This window comes from Neltuma alba, unplaced genomic scaffold, assembly GCF_004799145.2.
Source record: "Neltuma alba isolate B1F8T4 unplaced genomic scaffold, ASM479914v2 tig00012117_pilon, whole genome shotgun sequence".
In the NCBI taxonomy this organism is placed as follows: domain Eukaryota; kingdom Viridiplantae; phylum Streptophyta; class Magnoliopsida; order Fabales; family Fabaceae; genus Neltuma; species Neltuma alba.
In genome coordinates, this window is record NW_021636669.1 from 19,214 (window position 1) to 40,861 (window position 21,648).

The window sequence follows — 21,648 nt, forward strand, 5'->3', positions numbered from 1 at the left end:
ATTGGGACCCTCCCCCAATTTCCCGAAAAAGAAAGAAAGAAAGAAAGACAGCTGCAGAAGTGAACCCATACATAACACAATAAGCCTTTTGTGTCTTTTTTTTTTTTTTTTTTTGCCCCTTTGGAATGTATGAGGGCACGCTTGTATCAAATATTAAATTCAGTAAAAGATGCCAGTAGATGCAAAGTTTGATACCAAAAACAAAAGACGCCTGCAGGAAATTGCTGAGATTTAATTCTAAATTTTCAAGGGTTCATCAGAACTACGTTTAAAAGACTATTAAAACAGACCATGGTTCAACGGTTACAGAGAAAATGATCCATATCGAGAGAGCCAACAGGTTATATTATATTAACATAATATGAAAGGAAAGTAGAAAATACACAGATGTTTTGTGATTTAACCACAGCAGTTGCTCTTCTGCTGGATTGGCTGTCCCCTCATCTCAACAGTTCCTGTTGACTTGCCACCTGTTGTTGGTTGGCTTCCCATCCTGCAATCACAAAAAGTTACACTAAAGTAGTGTTTGGGTGAAAACCAAATCATAATTTTAAAAGTAATTCTACAATATACAAAATAAATATGTGAGAGGAGTCTTGTCTCAACTAACGTGAAAGCACTTTTTTAAGTCATGAAAGGACAAAAATTTATGTACATGTTTGATGTCAATCTCTAACAAAAACATGTTGGATTCTTGTTCCAATTCAAATCTTTTACATTCACAAAAATAAACAAAGGCCATCTAGAGAGATAAAGAAAAATAGAGTAGATGAGTGTAATAATATAATGTGAAGTCCAAACATAATCCCATTCTCTTGTATTGGTCTCTCTCCAAATGTATAAATTCATGAATGTGGAGGATTCAATTTGGATACTTCTTATGGTTTAAGATTACAGAATTGTCACTTGCAAAAAATTTCATCCACTGATTATATATTTATTGAAGAACTTGTTGACCAACTCACCAGACAAAAGGGTACACATGAGATAGTTAATTGCTTTTGAAGTAATGAAGTGATCAGAATATAATCACTCTGTACCTAATATGCAGCCAATAAATAAAATCCAGAAACAGCAAGGAGTTATATAAAAAAGCAAACACTTGACTTCAAACATCACAATTACATCATTCAATTTTTCCTCAGTTACATTACATATTACAAAGTGAATTTAATGATTCTAACAACAATAAACTCCCATCACACAGACAACATGTGAGAATGGCTGCAACATGGGAATGCAGAAATTAAAATTGCCATGAAAAGTAAGGGCTTACACTTGTTATATTATTAAACTTTTCAATTAGAGATAATCTTCAACTTCAACCAAGAGGAAAAGGGCAGGAGGCCAAAACAAATCAAACAAAAACCTAAATCATAGTATTCATTATCTGTGAATTGATCAATATCTAAATCATTCAGAAATAAGGGAAGTGGGAAGAAAAAAATACTTCTTCTTAATCTCAGCCGTCATGGTTAAGAAGGCCTGCTCCACATTGATTGAGTCTTTAGCACTTGTCTCGAGGAAAGGGATACCAAGTTCGTCAGCAAATGCCTGTAATTAAACCCATAGATATGAAGAAATCATGTTAGATAAGGAACACCTTAATTAATTTCTCTCTCTTTTGGTACGTTCAAAACTAACAAAATTTTATTTGTTGCCTGAGTATCCACTGCAAATCGCATTTGATCCCTACCATCAAGCAAAAATCAGACAATTTCACTCTATGCCTCGTGTTAGGTAGCCATCAAACTAACCCATTTGCATATATAAACACATATTACCAAGTTTGAACTTATACATCGCATTGTCAAGATGTTACAATTTATAACAAGATCAACAAGAAACGGCTAGAACAGACAGAAACAGAAAACTAATATAAATAAAAATGAAAATATAGAAAGCAAGCATGTATGAGAAGATGCCCGACGTTAGGTTGAATTTGACATAAAAAAATTGCGAAATTACAATCCAACAGTCACATTTACCTTAGCTGTCTGCGTGTCAACAACCTTGTTATCAACTAGATCGCATTTGTTACCAACAAGAAGCTTGCAGACACTGTCATTAGCATATCTATCAATTTCATTCAACCACTGCTTGACATTGTTGAAGCTCTCCATCTCAGTAACATCATAGACAATCTGTTGCAATCTCAAACCATATATAATTCAAAAGTTTGATAGATTTTGCTGCTGAGACAAAGTCTTTATTATATTCCTTGCAGTTTAATGACGATAGAACAGAGCCACTTACAATTATTCCATGAGCTCCCCTATAATAACTACTTGTTATGGTTCTGAATCTCTCTTGTCCGGCAGTATCCCACTAAAAACGAAAAGGACAGAGTGTCAGATTCATCACTTCTAATTAAAACTTTACTAGATTAGGCTTTGGAATATATTAGCAAGCAAATTAGAAGCCTGTTTTAATAAGGTTACACCAAATGCTCAAACTGAATTACACAACCAAGTTGCTTCTGTGAAACCATGACAATGAAGAGAAAAATGCAGTTGGACAAACCATGAATGGAAAATTATCTGCAGATCCCCTCTGCATATGCTATCAAAATCAGATGATATGGGTGTATATTAAATGAAATTTGCAGCTTTAAATGCAGTATTTTGGGAAATCATAGCCCTAATTTGCATGGTTTTGAAGCATAAATGTTCTAAACAATGAAGTAAAATACACGCTACTTTTCATATTTTATTAGACAGGATTACAAGTTACATCACTTCCTTGAACTGGGTACAACGAATATGATCCTACGGCTACACAACATCATATAGGATGAGACATGCCTAGATATCATATAAGCCACATAGTTAGTCATAATACAAAATCTTATTAAATGAAGAGCACGTATGATAAAGGCCACAGTTTCTACTCACAATCTGCAGCTTGACTGTTTTCCCTTCCAGCTCCACAGTTCTGATTTTCTGAAAAGAAAAAAGCAAGTTGCTGCTTTTCAACCATGAAAATATCTGAATATAAATTAAGAAAAAAGAAAAAGAAAAAATTATCAGAAATGTACTTAATAAAGCAGAGAATGATACTTACAAAATCAACCCCAATGGTGCTTATGTAGCTGTCCACATACGAGTCATCCTGAAAATTATAGTGAGCAATGAAATAAAATTAACCAACCATTAACTTGAAACAATGTTTCGCTCCGCAGAATAACCCAAAATAAGCAAAATGGGTGACAGTATAACAAAAATGCACCAACAAAGTCAACTCACAGCAAATCTGAGAAGCAAGCAAGATTTTCCAACCGAGGAGTCCCCGATTAGCAGAAGCTTGAACAGGTAATCGCTGAAATCAAGCCAAAAACGCAAAAAAAAAAAAAAAAAATTTTCACACAAACAATTCCAGAGAAAATAAACAGGAAAAGAAAAAGTCTTTGGAGGGAAAGGGGCTAACTTACTATTCGTTGCTCATTGGGGTTGTTTATGATCGAAATGAGTGACGTCTCCTGTGTTTACTTCCTCCTTGGGCTTTCTCTCCGCGACCCCTAAAGGAAGAGGAAACGAAAGAAGAAAGAAAAACGACGAAATGGTGCTGTCCCTCACCTCATCATCAGTCAAATGCAATGATTCTACCTTGAAAGAATTTATCTCAATTAAATAATTTCTTTTATTTTCTCAGTGCAATTACAGTTAAGGCCATTCCCGCTCTTGAATATATCTTGGCGCTTCACGCGCGGGCAACATGCGTGTTGTCTTGTTCATTTGCAGAGGGGGTGAAAACTGGAAACCAGTGATTTTACCATGCATAAAATAAAGGGAAAATCCCAAAAAAGTCATGGGAATATAGAAAATGCCAGATTGGGTCCTTAAATTTTGAAAATGACATAATGGGTCATTGACCTAATCTGTTATTTGTAAAATTCAGGCGAATTGACAATTTTACCCTCATTTATTCATTCACTACAATGATTCAAAGAATCACTATAAGAGTTTAAGTGTTACCTAGATTCGGGTAGCGAATAACTACTCACTTTTTCATAGTTAGGTGTCTTATTATTAACTACAACTAATTCTGTAATCACTAAAACAATATAAGCATTACCTAGATTTGTGTAGAGAATAACTACTCATTTTTTTATAGTCAAGTATCTTATTATTGTCAGGTACCTTATTATTAACTACAACGAATCTTGTAATCACTAGAACAGTGTAAGCGTTACCTAGATTTGTTTAGAGAATAACTACTCACTTTTGCTCAAGGGCAAAAATGTCAATTCGCCTAAATTTTACAAATGACAGATTAGGTTAATGACCAATTCTGTCATTTTTGAAATTTAAGGACTCAATCTGGAATTTAGTATATTCCAGGGGCTTTTTCTGGGATTTTCCCTAAAATAAATATATAAAAATATTTTCTTAAAAGTAATTTTGAAACATTCTAACACCCCCAGTAGGCTGTGGCTCGCTTACATTTTTTGAAACTAGTTTTTTTTTTTTACCAATTGAAAATAAATTATATGTTGCTTCATATTTTTATTTGACATCTTTTGGTATGAAAAGAGAGATTCAAGTCAACAGAAGTATGGCTAAAGCTTCTTGGTATGAACAGTAACGTAACAAAATTGGCGATTAAATAATCATCTGCACATCTTAGTCATTTAAATTCACTTAATTTTGAAATGAGTTAATATAATTTTTTGGTCCTTCAGGTTTACTCTAATTTTGGTTTTGGTTTCTTAAATTTCAAATCATAGGTTTTGGTCCCTCAAATTTCTTTTCATTTAAAACATTAGTCCCTATAATTCAATAAAAATATAGACCATTTTCTCTTTAAAAGGGAATAAAATCTATAATTTAAAATTTGAGAAACTAAAATAAAAATGAGGACAAATTTAAAGTGTTAAAAATTACTCCTCCGGTCCTTAATATAGGACTCAATTCTTGAGTTGGTTTTGGTCCTAAATATAAGACTCATTTCTCATATTTATCAATTTTCTCTAAATTACCCCTATAGATACTCCCTCAACGATAATAAAGTAGAAGATGGAAAGGGGGTATTAATAAAGATAATTATGGTGTTTTAGGAAAAATGTGTCATTTTTCTTATAATTAACTAACTTATCTAACTTTTTTAATCTAATCAAATTAGTTAAATGAGTCTTATATCAAGGACCGGACGAGTATATTAACTCTTTTGAAATAAACGTTTTAGGTAAGGGTAAATTTGGTAGTTTGTTAAAGATATCCCCTTCTGGGCCCCGGCCCCAATCAGTCCAGAGGTGAAATGCCGAAAAGCTTATGGATGACATCACCAAATTATAATTTCGGTGCAATTACTAATTACACGACAATTTAAAAGGTGGGCATCAAATACGTTGATATGCTAAATGATTTTGATCTCGTCCTTTTTATTAAAAACAAAAAAAAAACAGCAAAAATTCCTTATAAACACGTTTTACATAAGTTAAGACAAATTTTTTTTTCTATACTTGTCTCATATTTCATAAATTATTATTGAAAAGCAGCTTATAAGCTGTCTAAACGAGTCCTTAAGGGATAGCCCTCCCAACAACAGATATGCTTCTCATATTAGTTTCAAATTCAATATGAGTACTATTATTTTATTTAAAAAAATTAATTTAAAACAATAAATATGGAAGATGACAAAAAAAAATGCAGAAATGTAACTTTTGTTTAAATTAGAAAAATCTATATTTATGGAGAATGAGTACACTGAATGATAAATAATGGGGACAAGAAAAAAAATGAAATTACAAATTTCAGATAGAATATTATCTCTCTTACAAATAGGAGCGGGTTATCCCTAAAAAAAAAACTTCTAATATATAAAACCGAAGGTAATATATAAAAGGGATCACCAAAAAAATGTTCAGCAGCTTATATATTCTTATTAATCCATGAATGCACAACAAAACTTGCAAAATCAAAGGAATCAGAATCACCAAAAGGATCTCTTTATTTATATATTTGGCTATAATGAATATATGTAAACTATATATGCAAAACATGAGGCTCAAAATCTCTCCACTTCCCTTCAAGTTCACTAAAACTCACCAAAGCACAAGAGACAATGACCAGGAGAGAATATTATTCCAAAGACATGAGAGTTTTAAAAGAAAGAAATGAAACTAATGAATTTTAATCCTGAGGACAAAATGGCTTATCCAGGTCATCCCTGTGACTAGGAATTCTGAAGTGCCTTAACCTTCCTTCTTGTTTCTTCATATACTTGTCACACAAGAAAGCTCTAGAAAACTTATCTTCAACTTCTCTATTCACATCATGAACAAACACATCAGTTTCTCCACTTTCTCTGTTCCTAGCCATCATTCCTGCAGTATATATAGCAGTCATCCTCCCAGGAGCTTCCTCATAATACCCAGTTGGTGCATCCACCATTATCAAATCCCATTTTATCTCATAGATCTCACTGGGCAATCCCTTCAATGCAAGTTGGCACATGGAGTACCTAGTATCTCCCACTGCTGTACATTCTGGTCCTTTTCCTACTTCCATCAGGTTGTCAGCTTCATTCACCTTGCTGTCATAGGTGACATGGTAGGACTCGAGGCCGGGGAACCGGTGCCGGATTTGCTCAATCCACGCGTCATCTTCCTCGAGGAAAACAGTCCGGCCACCGTGGTTGAGGGAGCTCCACATGAGGCTGTCATGGCCCAAGCCAAAGACTAAGAAGTTGCAGGGTGATTTCTTTTCCAGAACTCTTTCTGTCACTGAGATTTCTTTGGATGTTTGTTGTGGGGTTATGGTTGAGGTTGAGTAATGGATGAGAGCTTTGGCTAAGGAAGGAGGGATCTTGTTGCAAGAAAGGGAACAATCTTCTTTAGTGCTGCCATTGTCATGATTTGGAGTTTCCAGGGTTAGAAAAGATGATGACGCCTTTGATGAACTTGGAGACATGGCTTGCTGGCTGGAAGGAGAGTAGTTTGGCCATAAAACTAAGATGAAGAAAAATACTACCAAAAGCCCTAGAACCAGAAGCTTGACGTTGAGGGTTTGATGGGATTTAGGCCTCATGCTTCAATACTACCTAATTACAGATTCTCAGACCTGAGTGAGAAATCTCAAGAGAAAGCAAGAATGAAGAAGAAGTTGTATGAGTTTTGGTATGGATGTGGAATGGGATTGATTTTGCAGAGAGGTCAAGTTATAAGGTAAAGGTTGGAGGAGAAGAAGAGGATGAGAGAGTGATTGATTAATTTCTGATGCTTGGACATGAAGAGAAGGAAAAATCATGCAGAGAGGATAATATATTTGACGCAGACAAAGGAGCTACCAGAATTTCTGATGAAGCAAAACGGTTGAGGTTGTTGGATCTGCAAGTTTGGTGAAGCTTCCATTTTATACTACGTCTGTAGTTTTGAGTTCTCACGTTAAAGTATTTATTTGTTGATCTGTGTTTTCCTTTGGCGTGGCTTACAAACAAAATCTAACTTGGGCTGAGATGAATGGGCGCAACAAGTCAAAATTAAAATAATTAATAAACTTTGAACTTAAGCATTAAAAAAATTAACTTAATTGTGATTAATGAATAATGTTTGAATTTATATGGTGACAGTTGAAGAGTAGTTTTATTCATATTTCCTAAAAATTAATTGTAATAACTAAAATCTGAATTTTTGACATTGTCACGAGTGGCATTAATACTACTTGCATTTGTGTTATTGGATCCTTTTTTTCCCCTAAATATGTGTATGAAGATATTCTGTATATTCATGAGTTCTTTTCATTTGCCTCAAGAGTGGTTGGTGATTTCTTTTTCCAATTCCATTTAAAATTATCACCTAAAAAAATAAAGTATCAATAATTAATATTCCATAATCTCTCCAAATAAATTCGAAGAAAATAGGTCATTACCCTCATTTTTCTTTAAGAATGATTAACCTTGTAGTAGTATTTATAGCTGATGCAGTGACTTGTTTTTACTAATTTTCATTTACAAAGAGATTAATAAAAAGAAATTCATCTCCAATATAAGAGCCAAATAACCTAAACTGGATGATTAAAGCTTACATAGACAAAATTTGTATATTGTTAGCATAAAGACTCCACAGGGTGGAGCTAAGAATCTGGGAATGCTCATGGCACTGACCTTTATTCTTGTTAATTGGTTGCTTTTGTTTTGATGAATGATACAAAAGTTAAAGCGTGGCAAAAAGTCAAGCAGAGTGAGATATGAAAGTGGGAACATTGGGATTAACATATAAGGAGGTGTTTGGCAACCTTCAAATCACGATTTCAAAAGCACTTTTCCGTAAAACGAGACAAATTACTTCACATATTTGTTTTGTAAACCGTAAAAGTATTTATGAAACTATGGTTTGGTTTCTATCCAAACATCTCCTAAATGGTGGCTCTCAAGTGATATTTTCGTATTCGCAATACTATAAATAATTACTCGTGGCTAATGAAATTTTTATTCCATCACAATATTCTCATTTCTCATTACATTATTATATTGATTATGTGAAGATTAAATTTGTATAAATGATTCATTATGATTATAATAAAAGAAGTTTGGTATTCTTTAATGAGAATTTGCGTTGAATTCTAAATTAAGATTTTGATCTTCAGTCTTTTGGTTTTTAATTTAATCCTTACTTTACATTGTTTAAAAATTTTATTAAAAATTGAAAATTTAATCATGATTATATGTGGCTGTATATTTTTTTTATATTAATGAAATGGAATTTATCCTGAGAAAAAAAATCTCATCAGATTAAAAGAAATACTTAGTTTGATCTAAAACAAATATTTAAATATCCCTTCGCATGGTGATTAACGAACAAAATATAAATTACAATATAAGATAAAACACATGCTCTGCCTCAGTTAAAATAATTTCTAATTTAATCTTGTGAGTGAATTAGTCACCGCGGTGAATAATGTGGACTTAACCAAAAAAAAAGAAGAAGGAATTTCTAATCCACTTTGTTTTTTGTTAATAGTAAGTTCACTTCTTTTAATTACATGAAGAATGTTCAAAATCATTACACAGTCCCTCCCTTTTACCATGAATTTAGCCTTTCATGTGGCTTTCTGCTCTGTGTTATGTGTACATTTGACTTTTTAACAAGGAAAAATGACATTCCAGGACACTTATTTTTCACTCATAAACAGAAAAAGAACATTTACATTCGTGAAAGAAAATGTCAGCTGATCGATCCCATTCTTTGGCACTCAAATAATCAAATGTTAATAATATTGAATTAAATTAAAGTATTAAATAATATTAATAAATATTATATCAATAATAATGTTACTCATTCATCAATTTTTATTCTGGAACACATGCATATTATCACAGCATACAAATGAAATTGCGGGATTGACGAGACGCATACACAGTACAGTACACATTGTCAAATTTGAGTAACCAGGTTGAAGAAAAAAAATGAAAGGAAAAAAGTAGAGTAATTAATATGGAAATGAAACAAGGCAAATCACTATGAGATATCAAAGAAACTAGAAATTTCTTCCATGCACGAGCTTGATTAAATTTTAAATTTTAATAAACTGTATCACCTAAAGTAGTTTAAGATTCACTTTTTATAGAAGTGTGATTTTTTTTATTCATTTAAATAAGATTTGAATTAGAGATTGAGAAATTAGAAGAATCATATGAAAATTTAAATTTATTTATTTATTTCTCCATTTAAACCCCTAAGGCCCTAATTGACATACTATTTTAATTATAATGCTTCTCATTTAATATATTCAAATTCTAATTAAGATATTATTCAAATTTAAAATTAATTATTAATTTCTTCATTTGAGCTTTCAATTGAAATATCATTTAATAATGATGCCTCTCATTTAATTCAATATATCCAAATTCTAATCAAAATATTATTCAAATCTTATTAATTGAATATAGTCGGATATCATAATATTATATTCGACCCGTTTTCAAAAATATAGTTGATAATATAATACTCCTCCGATCTTTAATATAGGACCCAATTATTAAGTTAGTTTTGGTCCTAAATATAAAACACATTTCTTATATTTATCAATTTTCTCCAAATTACCTCTATGATACTCTCCCAACTATAATCAAGTAAAAGAGGAAGATGGGGTATTAAGAAATATGATTATGATATTTTAGAAAAAACGTGTTACATTTCTTATACTTAACTAACTTACCTAACTTCCTTAATCTAATCAAATTAGTTAAATGAGTTTTATATTAAGAACCGGAGGAGTAACTAAAAATCCTAATTAATAACAAGTGGGTAGCATGAATCTTCTTGTCATTTTCTATACCAGAAATTGTCATTTATTTATTATGAGATTTTTTAGTAATTAAATTCTTTTTTTTAAGACCCATAGTAATTTTCCCATGAAACAACTGGTCCAAACGTGTCAATGGTAACTTTGAACTACAGGAACAACTATCATATATGGTGAACAGCGACCTTACAAATCATTAAATCTAAGAAAAGACACTACTCATCTTCCTAAAAACATTATAACTTTGTACATCTATAATGGTAGATTTCAACCCATAAACATTTACAATTAATTGAGTGAGGGATCTAGCCAGAAGGACACAAGTACATATAAGTAATGCTATGGACCCAATAAATCATATCAGAGTCCAACAAGGTTGGAATAAATTTTACTATACATTTATAAAGTAATCATGCATGGAGTTAAGTTATTCTAATTACTAGGTCTTGACCTTTTTATGATCCAAACCACCTTTACGTAAGACTTTTTGGATTTGTTGTTCATGTTGCTTCAACATTTCTTCCAGGTTCTCTGTTGCAGACACCAACGGTCCTGAATATTGCATCTTCCCGTTCTTCCCTCCATAATCCTGCATGTCTCATCACAAACACCAAAACCTTCTTATTATCTATTTATTTATTAAATCATACTTCCATATAGACATTTATGATCCCATGTTATAAATTACGTACCTTGGTCAGAGGTTTGTTGAGGCTAGACTTGTTGGATGCAGGCAGCAAGAGGTCGGATTCTCCGGCGGCCGCATGTCGATACCTCTCGCCGAACCCGTTGTCTCCCCACACGGAGGAGTTTGCTCCGCCGGCGATCACGTCGAGCCGTGAGCCGCCGTCGGCGGCCACGGAGTTAGAGAACTTGGAGAGACGTGCGGCATTGGCGGCGTTCCAGTAGTTTCTCTGCTTTGATCTCCTGGTTCCAACAAACACCTCGCGTTCTCCGCCGGCGGCTTCATGCTTCATGACTTTCATGTACGCACTCTGCACCGTGGATTGGCCGGAATGACACAGTACTCTGGGTCCTCTCGTGCTTGCAGGTTCAATGAGCAGGCCGTTCTTCTCCAGCCTGCGCTTTGGCCTTGGCCCCGCTCGATTCTACTCATTAACAAAAACTTAATTGTCATGTGCAAGGAAATTATATATCTATATATATATATATATAAAAGGAGTAATATATGTGTATATACATTGTTGTTATTATTCTCATTTATAGGGATCTATATATGAAAAGCATGCGTTTACTAAAATGTGTTTGTTAAAGAAGGAGAAGAAGATACCTCAGTGGCTGCTGAAAGGTGGGACTTTGTTTCAGGTGGTGGGGCAGCTTTAGGGTTGGCAGAGCTCTTCACGGGTTCTTGTTCATTTCCTTTCCTCGTTGCCCCTTTCCTTCTGTTGCAAATCATACCAAATTTGTAAAATGTAATTACATTCATCCAAAAATATATTCATTTGGGAGAAAAAAATGTTAGGCTCAAAAGCAACATTTTCTAAAATCTTAAAACGCTTAATAATTATATACTACCTCCGGTTCTAATTATAAGAGCCAGTTGACTAATTTGAGGAGATTAAGGAAGTAAGTTAAGTTAGTTATTTATCCTAAATAGGTGTTGTCTTTCCTAAAATATCCTTACTAATCAAGTGTCTTGACTAAAACTATCATTATTAGAAGGACTACTTTGGAAAAAATATATAATTATAAGAGACAAAGTAGATTGGGGTCTTATATTTAGGATCAAAATAAAAGTCAAATAGAGTCTTATATTAAGGACCGGAGGTAGTAATATTTTTTCACATAATATCAAGTCAAAAATTAATTTAAAATTTTGAATAGAACTGAAAATTGAAATCTTAAAATGTCTGCATAATATTTAAAAATTTTAACTTATTACATGAGGTATATTATGGAAAATAATCTTATAAAATCAAACATTTATAATAAAAAAATTAGGGGAGAAAACAAAAAGAATCATATAATAAGGCTCCATGAACAACACATTGTTGGCGACCATGCTTTCATATCTTATATTCTAATGCAAGCTACAATATTTGAGAATGATTAATTTGATCAGCTCCATTGTTGGAATGTAAGTTTACCAAAAATTCCCCATTTGTGAAAATGTAAAGTGAATATGATAAGAAGTAAGAACGCAAGGTAAATGATTTCGAGATGGAATGACATTGGCATATGTACCTTCGGGCTTCCTCTTCTCGAAGCTTCACATTAAACTCCTTACTTGGTGGATACCTCGGCAAACTCGATGGCTCACAAGGAAGTGGCTTTGTCGTGAAGAACTACACAAGAGAATAGAACCCTCAGTCACCCAGCCAAAGAGAAACTATAACCAAATCTGGATTCGGCCTGAGAAATTTGTCAACTTCATTGTAACATGTACTTGGTACTAGCACTAGAACTCTATGAACTGGACAAAATTTATGTCTAAGGTACAAAGTATTAGTAGTACTAGAACTTTATGAACTCCAGGGGTTGAAACTTGAGAGGATCCGGATTGTGCTGTAACCAACTACAATCATTTGATTGAAAGATAAGTTATATATATAATCACACCTCGCTCTGAAGTGCTGAGGAAGCAGTTCCTCGATCGTCAGGTTCTATAGCAAGAAGAACGTCGAGAAGTTTGAGGGCAGAGGGTGGGAAATCCTTGAAAGTCTCTGCAACAACGCGCTGGTAAGGTTGTTGAGGTTTGAAAATGGTGGCATGTGGCAGCTTCGACTTCTTCCAGTATTTCTCAGAAGGTGATCCACAAAGTTTAAATATCTTATGCAGTTGCTCCACCTGTATATTAAGCAACATTATTCACAATTTCTGACCTAGCACTAGCCAAAAAAAGGTTCTTTTAGACTGGTTCTCGAACCAATTTAGATAGGATCGGTTTGAAAAGTCAGCCACCTTTTAGACCAGTTTATAGTCATTTCTTAGTAAAGGATGTGTTTGTGTACCTCGGTACGACCGGGCATGATGGGCTTGCCGGCGAAGAGCTCTGCAAGAATGCAACCAGCACTCCACAGGTCAACAGCAACGCCGTAATTGGTGGCTCCTAGTAATAGTTCAGGAGATCTGTACCACAAGGTTACAACTCTGCTCGTCAATGCTTGGCCTTCCAACAGGGTGGCTAGCCCAAAATCTGCAATTTTCAAATTGCCCTTGTAGTCTATTAGCAAATTTGCTCCTTTTATGTCTCTGTGTAGCACCCCCTTCTTGTGACAATGCTCTAACCCTCTCAATAGTTGCTGCATGTAGCACTTTATCTGCACCACCACCACATAACGCCAAACATCACTCTTTTCAACTCAGTCAATTGTTATGTGGGTATATAATAAAGATATTTACTGCCTCCGAGCTAGACTAGGAATTTATTTTATTCTTAAATATAAGACTTTAATTCACTTTATCTTACAAATTTGTAATTTTTTTCTTAAAAATATGTCTATAGATTGCACATTTTAAGAGATTCCATCAAGGATAGGTCCCAATGCGCATGATTAGTAGTGACATTTTAAGGAAGCCAACATATATTTATAATAAATAACTAACTTAAAGCCAACATATATTTATAATAAATAACTAACTTAGCTAAATTTTTTTTAATATCTGTAAATTACTTATTTAACTCTTATATTAAAAATCAAAAGTGGTACTACATTACACTATTCATGAGTCATAAGTCTCATGCAACATGAACTTGCTCAAAACATGTTGCAGGCAACTTGGACTTGGTTGTATGCGTTTGACTGAGAGTGTCGGTTTACACAGCATTGAATTAGGAAATGAAGTACCTGCTCCTCGGAAAACTTGATACCAGGAAGAGCTGAGAGGCCTGTGAGATCATGTTCCATATATTCAAAAATAAGGTACAAGCTGCCAGAAACCCTTGAGGTAATCATTCCTTCAAGCTTCATCACATTTGGATGATCAAGCCTTCGCAGTATAATGATTTCTCTGGCCATGAAACGAACACTTTCTGGGTCCATATTGGCAAATCGAACCTTCTTTAATGCAACTATTTTATTTGTTTCCAAATCTCTAGCTCTGTAAACGCTGCTATATGTCCCTTGTCCAATCTGCCATTACATTTACAACATCAATCTTAATCAACTCGAAGGATTAAGAATGTAATACTGATGCATCAGAGGAATGAAATTTACTTTACCTTCTCTAACTTCTCAAAGGATTCTGATCTACGTGGAATCCAACCACTAATGGCTTCTCCTGCAACAGCAGATAGCCATGAAGGCCACCCAGCTAGAACTTGGGCCCCTCTCTCTCCTCTTTTTATACTACCTATCCTATTTAACATCGTCATCCTACTTGGTCCTTCTTCCACACTTCTACTCTGAGAATTCCCAGGTTTCCCTGTTGTCCCAACATTCTTCTCCCTCTCATCTGATGATATCAACCTTGTATTAACATCGTTTGATCCACTACATTCCTGTTGCATTGCAAGCTTTTGATCCCTCCTTGACGTACCCTTTGAGGATTTCTTTGTTTTCTGCACATGATTCTCTGCGACATAATCGTGTGAATGTGTCCCTCTAGAACATAAGCAGCCCATAATAATTATTCCAATTTATGGTAACTTAAGAGTTCCTCGAAGTGTTCTCGGTCAACCTTATCTCTTGTAATTCAGGGAAACGAGAGAATGCCCAAATCCCCAAATCAAAGAAAAGGTCAAATCGATTAATGGCGTCGACAAGCGAAACTTTCACATGTCGATATCATTACGAACAGGCCAATGTTTAATGAGGAAGAAGAATATGTCCAAATCAAAAGGGGAAAAACAACCGCCAATTTTGAGATATTCGGATTAAAAAAAACGACAGAAAGGGGGGGGGGAACAGAAATCTGACAATCACGAATTCACGAGCACCAGATAACCAACGAGAAAATTAAAATTAGGGCAATGAATGGAAGTGTGGATGAAGAAGAATGAAGAACGTTATCAAATCAGAAGCAAGAGATTCAGATGAAATAACGAAGAAAAAACAACCAAAAAAAAAAATCTGGGAATCACAAATGTGACGAGGATGAGTGAGTTGGGTTCGATATTTTCTGGCAGGAAAGCAAATTTTGAAAGAGAAAATAGTTGAGAAGAAGTAACAACTAACTATATTCTATAAAAAAGAGAAGTTGTAAAAAGGAATAGAGAGAGATTTTCGGATCTGAATGACCTCACAAAACTGAAGAGGCCGAGAATCTCTGGTTTGGGAAACCGTTCTGAAACAGGGCAACGCAGAAACAGAGCAGGCGGGAAATATTTTGCTGGCGGGTACATTCCCACTCTCTCGCCCTTTATTTATTACTCCCTTGTTATTAAAAACGAATAACTGAATTATATTAACAAAAAAAACAGTTAAAATTAGTTAAAAAAATCAATGTGTGAAAAGTATAATTTTTTTCAAAAATTTCCTCATTAATAAGGAGAGAGAATAATTAAATTATTAAAAGAGAGAGAAGTGGAAGGAAAAGAGAGTATGAGTTGGAGACAATGAATATGGGTAAAATAGGAAATCAACACAAAAAAATACAGATAACTTTTAAGTGTCTTATATATAGAAACATGCTATAAGCATCAAATGTCTCTATAATAAGGAACGGAGGGAGCATTATTTATTTACTTCCGAATTTTATTGTATATATAATTTTTTTTATAGAAAATTATATTTTTATTTTGTTCAACGGGAAGGTTATTATCTAGCCTTACTGTTGATGATCATATGACTTTTAATTGGCCTAGAAAAATTCCTAAGAAAATTGAAGTTTTAAATTTAAAATATGAATTAACCTTAAAAAAAGACAATTAGTGAAAAAACTTAAATTATGAATAAGTAATATATTTATGGTGACAAGTAAAATTTGTTATATGTAGATATACTGATTGTATACTTGTTATGTTTTAATGAAAATAAAATACTTTCAATGTTCTAATTGAATAATACAATAAAGAATTGTAAATATCTATATAAAATAATATATGTTTAAAAAATGATATTATCTCTTATTTTTCAAAATATTCAATTTTTGGGCTAAAAACATTTCCAATTTTGAAGGAAAAAGCGAGGAAGTCACGTAGTTTGCCAATGTTAAGGGACTGAAGAACCAGTTTTATCAGTCTGAGGAAAAAAAGGGGGGCTTAGGTACTTATTAACTTGACTCATCGAGTTATATAATTATAATCGGAATAAAAAAGTTATAGACGTCTCTAAATTTTTTAATAAGTTATTTTTATATTAATTTCCAAATCAGTGTAAAAAGTTACATGTAACTATTGAAAATTTTCTACCAAATAGTTCAACAATGGATTATTTGAACCCTAGATTGGGTGTGAGCTGTTTCTAGTTATTTTATTTCCTAGCGTGTATCGAGTTTTCTTCTTTTTTCTGATAATTTTGCTTTGACAAATGACAAGTCTTAATAATGTTTGAGCCATTTTTGCCTAGGAGCACTTGATGGTAGATTCTAAGTATATTAGATTTGTTTAGAGGGTTAAGTTTAGAAGTTGTTTTCTCACAATAAAATAAATTAATATTCAAATTTTTATTTAGAAAGATATTTATAAAAAAAATAACAAAAAAAGACCGCCAAAATAAAAAAAAATTACACATAAAAACCGGTTTGTAAATGTTAAAACCTATATTATTATTGTCAAAATCTATACTAATATTGTTTTGGATTCTTATTTTTTCTATTTTGATTATTTTTTTCATTTTTTTATTAATATTTAGTGGCTGATATTGTTTCAAGCAGAATTACCTTCTAGCAAAAAAAAATGATTTATTTCTTGAGAGTTAACTCGCACCGTGAGTCCAAAAAAAAAAAAACTCGCACCGGAACTCCAGTGGTGGGCCATCAGCTACTAATGCGAGATGTTTAAGAGACATTTAAAAAAAAATAAAATAAAATCAAGCTCTGCCAAAAAAAAAAAGAGCAGGCCGCGCCCGCGCCCGCACGCACCGGCCAGACACATGAATGGTAAAAGAAACGAAGGAAGAAACTACTGTGAACGCCGCCCCGCCATTGACACGTCGGATCAAGGAAACCCGAACCTGATGCGTTGATCTACGAACCGGCAGCTTCGGACGACACAGCTGGTGACAGCCTGTCACCAACAAAGTCCCACTCACCTATTCCCCTAACTACGTTCTCTCTGTCCCTCTGTCTCTCCTAGCTGCTCTCTCTCTCTCACACACCTTCCTCTCGCTGTCTGGTTCTGTGAGCAAATTAGGGTTTGTGTTCCTTCACCTTCTGATCTCATTCAGCGACCTTTGGATTCTTCCTTCGATTTCACCAGATCAAGATTCTCTGCACTGTAGGCTTCCTTTTGATCTTCTCCTAGTTCTGTTTCCTTCATGTCTTCACTTGCTTTTAGCCATTCGAATTGCCTTAAAATGGTTTTCTTTTCTATATTCCTCGCATTCGCTTCTTTTCCTGTATATTTTGCTGTTGGTTTTGTCATTTTTGTTGAATGCATATATATTAATGTTCAGATTATGCACTTATTTGCTGTTTTAACTTATTAGACTTAAGTTTGGATTAAAATACGATCTAAGAGTTTGGCTTATACTTGTTTATGGAGAAAGCCCTGGTGAAGAAAAGAAGTCAAATTTGTAACTTTTTTCACCAAGCTTCAAAACTTTGAAGGACTCATTTTATTTGTCTTATCTCACTTTTTTCTAGCTGGTTTCGTACTGACCAAGGGTATTTATCATGGTTTGTTTGGGACGTTTCAACTAGTTGGCCGTTCATTTTTACTGAGTATAAAGTTCATGTTAAGTGAAAGAACCATGGAAAATGCCCGGTTTGAGCAGTAAAAGCTTGTCATGTTTGTATCCTTCTACTGGATAGCAGACACAGACCACCTTCTCGTTTTGAGTTTTTGGTTTTTAGAGTGGATATTTGACTGTTCTAGGATTAGGCTAAATTACGAAGAGCATTTTGAACTTTCAGTCATCTATGGGTGATTTTTTTTTTTTTTAACCTTCAAGGCGTGAACATGAACTTTCACACGTGTAATAACCCATGTTTTTTTCCAGTCGATTAAATTTGCAGTTATTTGTGGATAATTCTCAGGAGGTTATCTATAGAAAAATTCAAAGTTTATGCGAGTCTAGTGATAAATTTTGAAGATCAAGGGGTTATGTGCTCATGACCTAAAGTTTAGAAAGATTATATAGTATTTTGTCTTATGGTTAAGTTGACTAAGCTCTGAATTAGACGAGAGACTGAATCAATTTTTATCCTCAGCTTTCCATTGAAGTATTTGACTTCCATTGTTACTTATTATTTTCCCCCTGCTTTTTAGGTTCTCGGAGTGGATGGTCAATCCTTGAGACATTTTTGAGGTCGATGTTTTTCCCTCAGAGTCTCATGGCCTTGATGTGTGTCTGGAAGGATGCTACCTGATTGAGCAGGAATGTTTTATGGTCATCATTGTTGTGGAGTTATTGTTGTTATTTAATTTCAATTCAGCTACCACATGCAATTGGATAGAAGCCACAGCTACCTGAGGATTTCTTGAATCCATGCTGTCAGAGAGCATGCGTGGAATCTGTACTTTGGGTAATGCCCCTGACGAGATTAGCTGCCGATGCATTCGGTGTGGTGACCATTTGTCTCGTAGCCATCTTGACTCTTCTTGGTTTTCTATGCATTGTGTACTCAGTTTACTTTCGCTCTCGAATTTATCATCAAGGTTTTGCTCAACTCAATTATTTTAGTGGTCCTTGGATAATCAGAGTTGCATTCATCCTATTTGCAATTTGGTGGGGTGTTGGTGAGATTATTCGGCTAACTTATTTAAGACGCATCCTTCACCTAAAATGGCACGAAACTGTTTGCAAATGTTACATTATATCAAATCTGGGGTTTGCAGAACCATGCCTCTTCCTTACCCTTGTGTTTCTCCTCCGTGCACCTTTGCAGAAGTTGGAGACTGGGATTATGAGCCGAAAATGGAATTGGAATACAGCGGGATGTATTCTTCTTTACTGCCTCCCGGTGTTTATTCTTCAGCTCGTTGTTGTTTTAGTTGGACCTCAGTTAGACAAGAATAAGGGTTCTGGACAAACGTTGCCTCATATTTTTACTAGTACAGCTGCTAGATCTTCAGTGACATGGGATCAAGATATTGCCCTCTGTACTTACCCTTTACTCAGTACCATTCTTCTTGGCCTTTTTGCCATTATCCTGACTTCCTACCTTTTTTGGCTTGGAAGAAGGATTTTGAGACGAGTTATTAATAAGGGTTTGCAGAAGAGGGTTTATACATTAATATTCTCAGTTTCAGGCTTCCTTCCATTAAGGGTTCTTTTCCTTGGTTTATCTGTTTTATCTGGACCTGAGCAATTTACTTTTGAAGTTCTTGCTTTCTTGGCTTTTCTTGCCCTTGTATGTTGTGCTGGGGTTTGTATATGCATGCTTGTATATCGTCCAGTTGCAGATTGTTTAGCACTTGGGAATCTACAAGATCTAGAGGCTAGGAGGTTTATTGATGATCATAATGATTTTATGTCTCTCATTGCTAACCAGAGTCATCTGGAAGATTATGTGCAAGAAAATGTTGGTTCTAGTCCTGCTAGAGATTCTGATGCTTCAACAAAGCGGGGGTCCATTTCCTTCCGCACAGTGGAAAATGCTGGGTCATCAACAGGGCCATTTGTTGAGCTGAGCCTTTTCTCTCCCAGCAGAAATGCACATGGTCCAGGATCTCCATCGCTTCGAGGTTGGCCTATGCGACCCTCAACTCATGTTATTGGACCGTGAGCAGGCTAGAAACTGATTTACTGAGTGAATGCCTTCAATTTTGTGGAAAAGTAAAACATTGTAAAGGCTTTAGCTTCAATAAGGCTTTTTATTCTTGTTTTGTTTCCTAATTTTAGCTCATAATTTTTTTTTCCCCTGGAGTTTATTGTGAGTACTCCTTTTAATCCCCTTGTGCCATCTATAATCTTTTATTTTGGCTCTCAAGTTTTTATTTACAATGTTTGAATGCTTTTTTTTTTTTTCCTGTAGCAGTAGCGGTGTATTCACCTGAGTTGGAATCTGTTGGGTGTCTATACTCGATAAATCTGGATAGAATTTATGTGTTGGACGAGGAATGTTCATTGTGATGGTATGCTGAGACTGAGCATTTTGTTGGATTCATTGTTATCAAAGTCAGGATTATTAAGTGCAGATATAGAAGAAACTTGTGTCATTTTACGTTTTCGCTGACTAGGCTTATCAGACCTAAATTTCTTGTGATTTCGGACGCTTGAAGGAGACTTGAATATTTATTTTGTGCGCTTGGCCTAGCCACCTTGAACTTCTGGATTCTAGGTGAAGGAGCGCTTTTTGGAATAACAGAATTGGAAGGGCGGACTTGATTTAAAAAATCGCAGAAGCAGGGTGAAAATTTTTTAATTAATTTTTCTTGCTCCCCCCCCCCCCCAAAAAAAAAAAATCTCATATCTTCTGCTTCTATTATGAAGTTTTGTGATGCCTGATTAAGGCAAAACGGGTTGGGCGGGTTAGTAGGACTATTCATGCTATAATGGGCTTTTATGGATTATCATAATCGTGGCTGTCTGGCTCCTACGTACTCTCCTAGTGGATTCTCAGTCCTCCCCCCGTCGTCTATCGGCTCTCACAAGGTACTACTGCCATTTTCGTGATGCATGAATCTTCCAGCATCGTCTCTCGTACCCCCCCTCGGGAAGCGATTCTTCTGGTACTACCCTTGTCGATGCATGTGGGTTTTCACCTCCATTCTAGTCTTGTCGCCTAACATCATCTGCCTTTCCTGTGTTGTGAAACATTTTATATAGGACTCCTATTTTTACCATGCTCAGAGCCTTCAAGCTGCACCCTACCCCTAAATGTGGTTAGATTCATGTGTGCTCCTGGATTGACCGATCTTGATATTTTCAAATTTGCGTTGTATATGATGAATATTCTCATTTTTGTCGCTTTAAATTTGAGATTCTTATATGAAAATTATTATCCCCAAATCTCTACCATAGTTTTGGGTCGTTCCTTTAAGGTTTCTAAATCATATTGCAATTTCTTAAATTGAGTATTACATCACCTGCTACAATTTCTAGATAGATATTTCCCCATTTTTGGTTTTTTTTTCATTGATTTTTCCCCATGTTAGTTAATCATTTTTTGTTTCATATACATTATACATATATTTTTAAATATTATGCAAGATATTCATATAATATATATATACACTTTGAATTATATGTAAACAATTTGGCCAAACAAATTAGATGTAAAATATAATTTTACATATTTTATGTATTTTGCATTTATATGTATGTCCATGATGGTTATTTGTGTCTTTGTTATATTATATATATATTTGATCCGTATAAAATTTCACATGTATTTT

General features: G+C 34.4%; 4 protein-coding genes across 4 annotated transcripts; 1 reads left to right on the forward strand and 3 right to left on the reverse strand.

The window, feature by feature from the left end:
• Nucleotides 1-197: 197 nt before the first annotated feature.
• On the reverse strand, nt 198-3,577 carry LOC114723014 (ras-related protein RABD1-like). Its single transcript, XM_028909158.1, has 8 exons — nt 3,431-3,577; nt 3,246-3,318; nt 3,064-3,111; nt 2,895-2,942; nt 2,257-2,328; nt 1,989-2,144; nt 1,451-1,554; nt 198-493 (listed from the first exon to the last, which is right to left on the reverse strand). The coding sequence occupies exons 1-8, from the start codon at nt 3,442-3,444 to the stop codon at nt 400-402; spliced, it is 609 nt and encodes a 202-aa protein (XP_028764991.1). The 5' UTR covers nt 3,445-3,577; the 3' UTR covers nt 198-399.
• A 2,344-nt stretch (nt 3,578-5,921) lies between these two features.
• LOC114723012 (glucuronoxylan 4-O-methyltransferase 1-like) lies at nt 5,922-7,230 on the reverse strand. The gene has a single exon (XM_028909157.1). It carries the CDS (start codon nt 7,026-7,028, stop codon nt 6,132-6,134), a length of 897 nt encoding a protein of 298 aa, XP_028764990.1. The 5' UTR covers nt 7,029-7,230; the 3' UTR covers nt 5,922-6,131.
• A 3,453-nt stretch (nt 7,231-10,683) lies between these two features.
• Nucleotides 10,684-14,829, reverse strand: LOC114723009 (probable serine/threonine-protein kinase At1g09600). The gene is made up of 8 exons (XM_028909155.1): nt 14,428-14,829; nt 14,054-14,338; nt 13,217-13,525; nt 12,825-13,052; nt 12,450-12,550; nt 11,536-11,647; nt 10,937-11,353; nt 10,684-10,833 (listed from the first exon to the last, which is right to left on the reverse strand). Exons 1-8 carry the CDS (start codon nt 14,827-14,829, stop codon nt 10,684-10,686), a joined length of 2,004 nt encoding a protein of 667 aa, XP_028764988.1.
• Nucleotides 14,830-17,435: 2,606 nt separating this feature from the next.
• Nucleotides 17,436-20,371, forward strand: LOC114723011 (uncharacterized). Its single transcript, XM_028909156.1, has 2 exons — nt 17,436-17,583; nt 18,577-20,371. Exon 2 carries the CDS (start codon nt 18,837-18,839, stop codon nt 20,034-20,036), a length of 1,200 nt encoding a protein of 399 aa, XP_028764989.1. The 5' UTR covers nt 17,436-17,583; nt 18,577-18,836; the 3' UTR covers nt 20,037-20,371.
• Nucleotides 20,372-21,648: the final 1,277 nt, after the last annotated feature.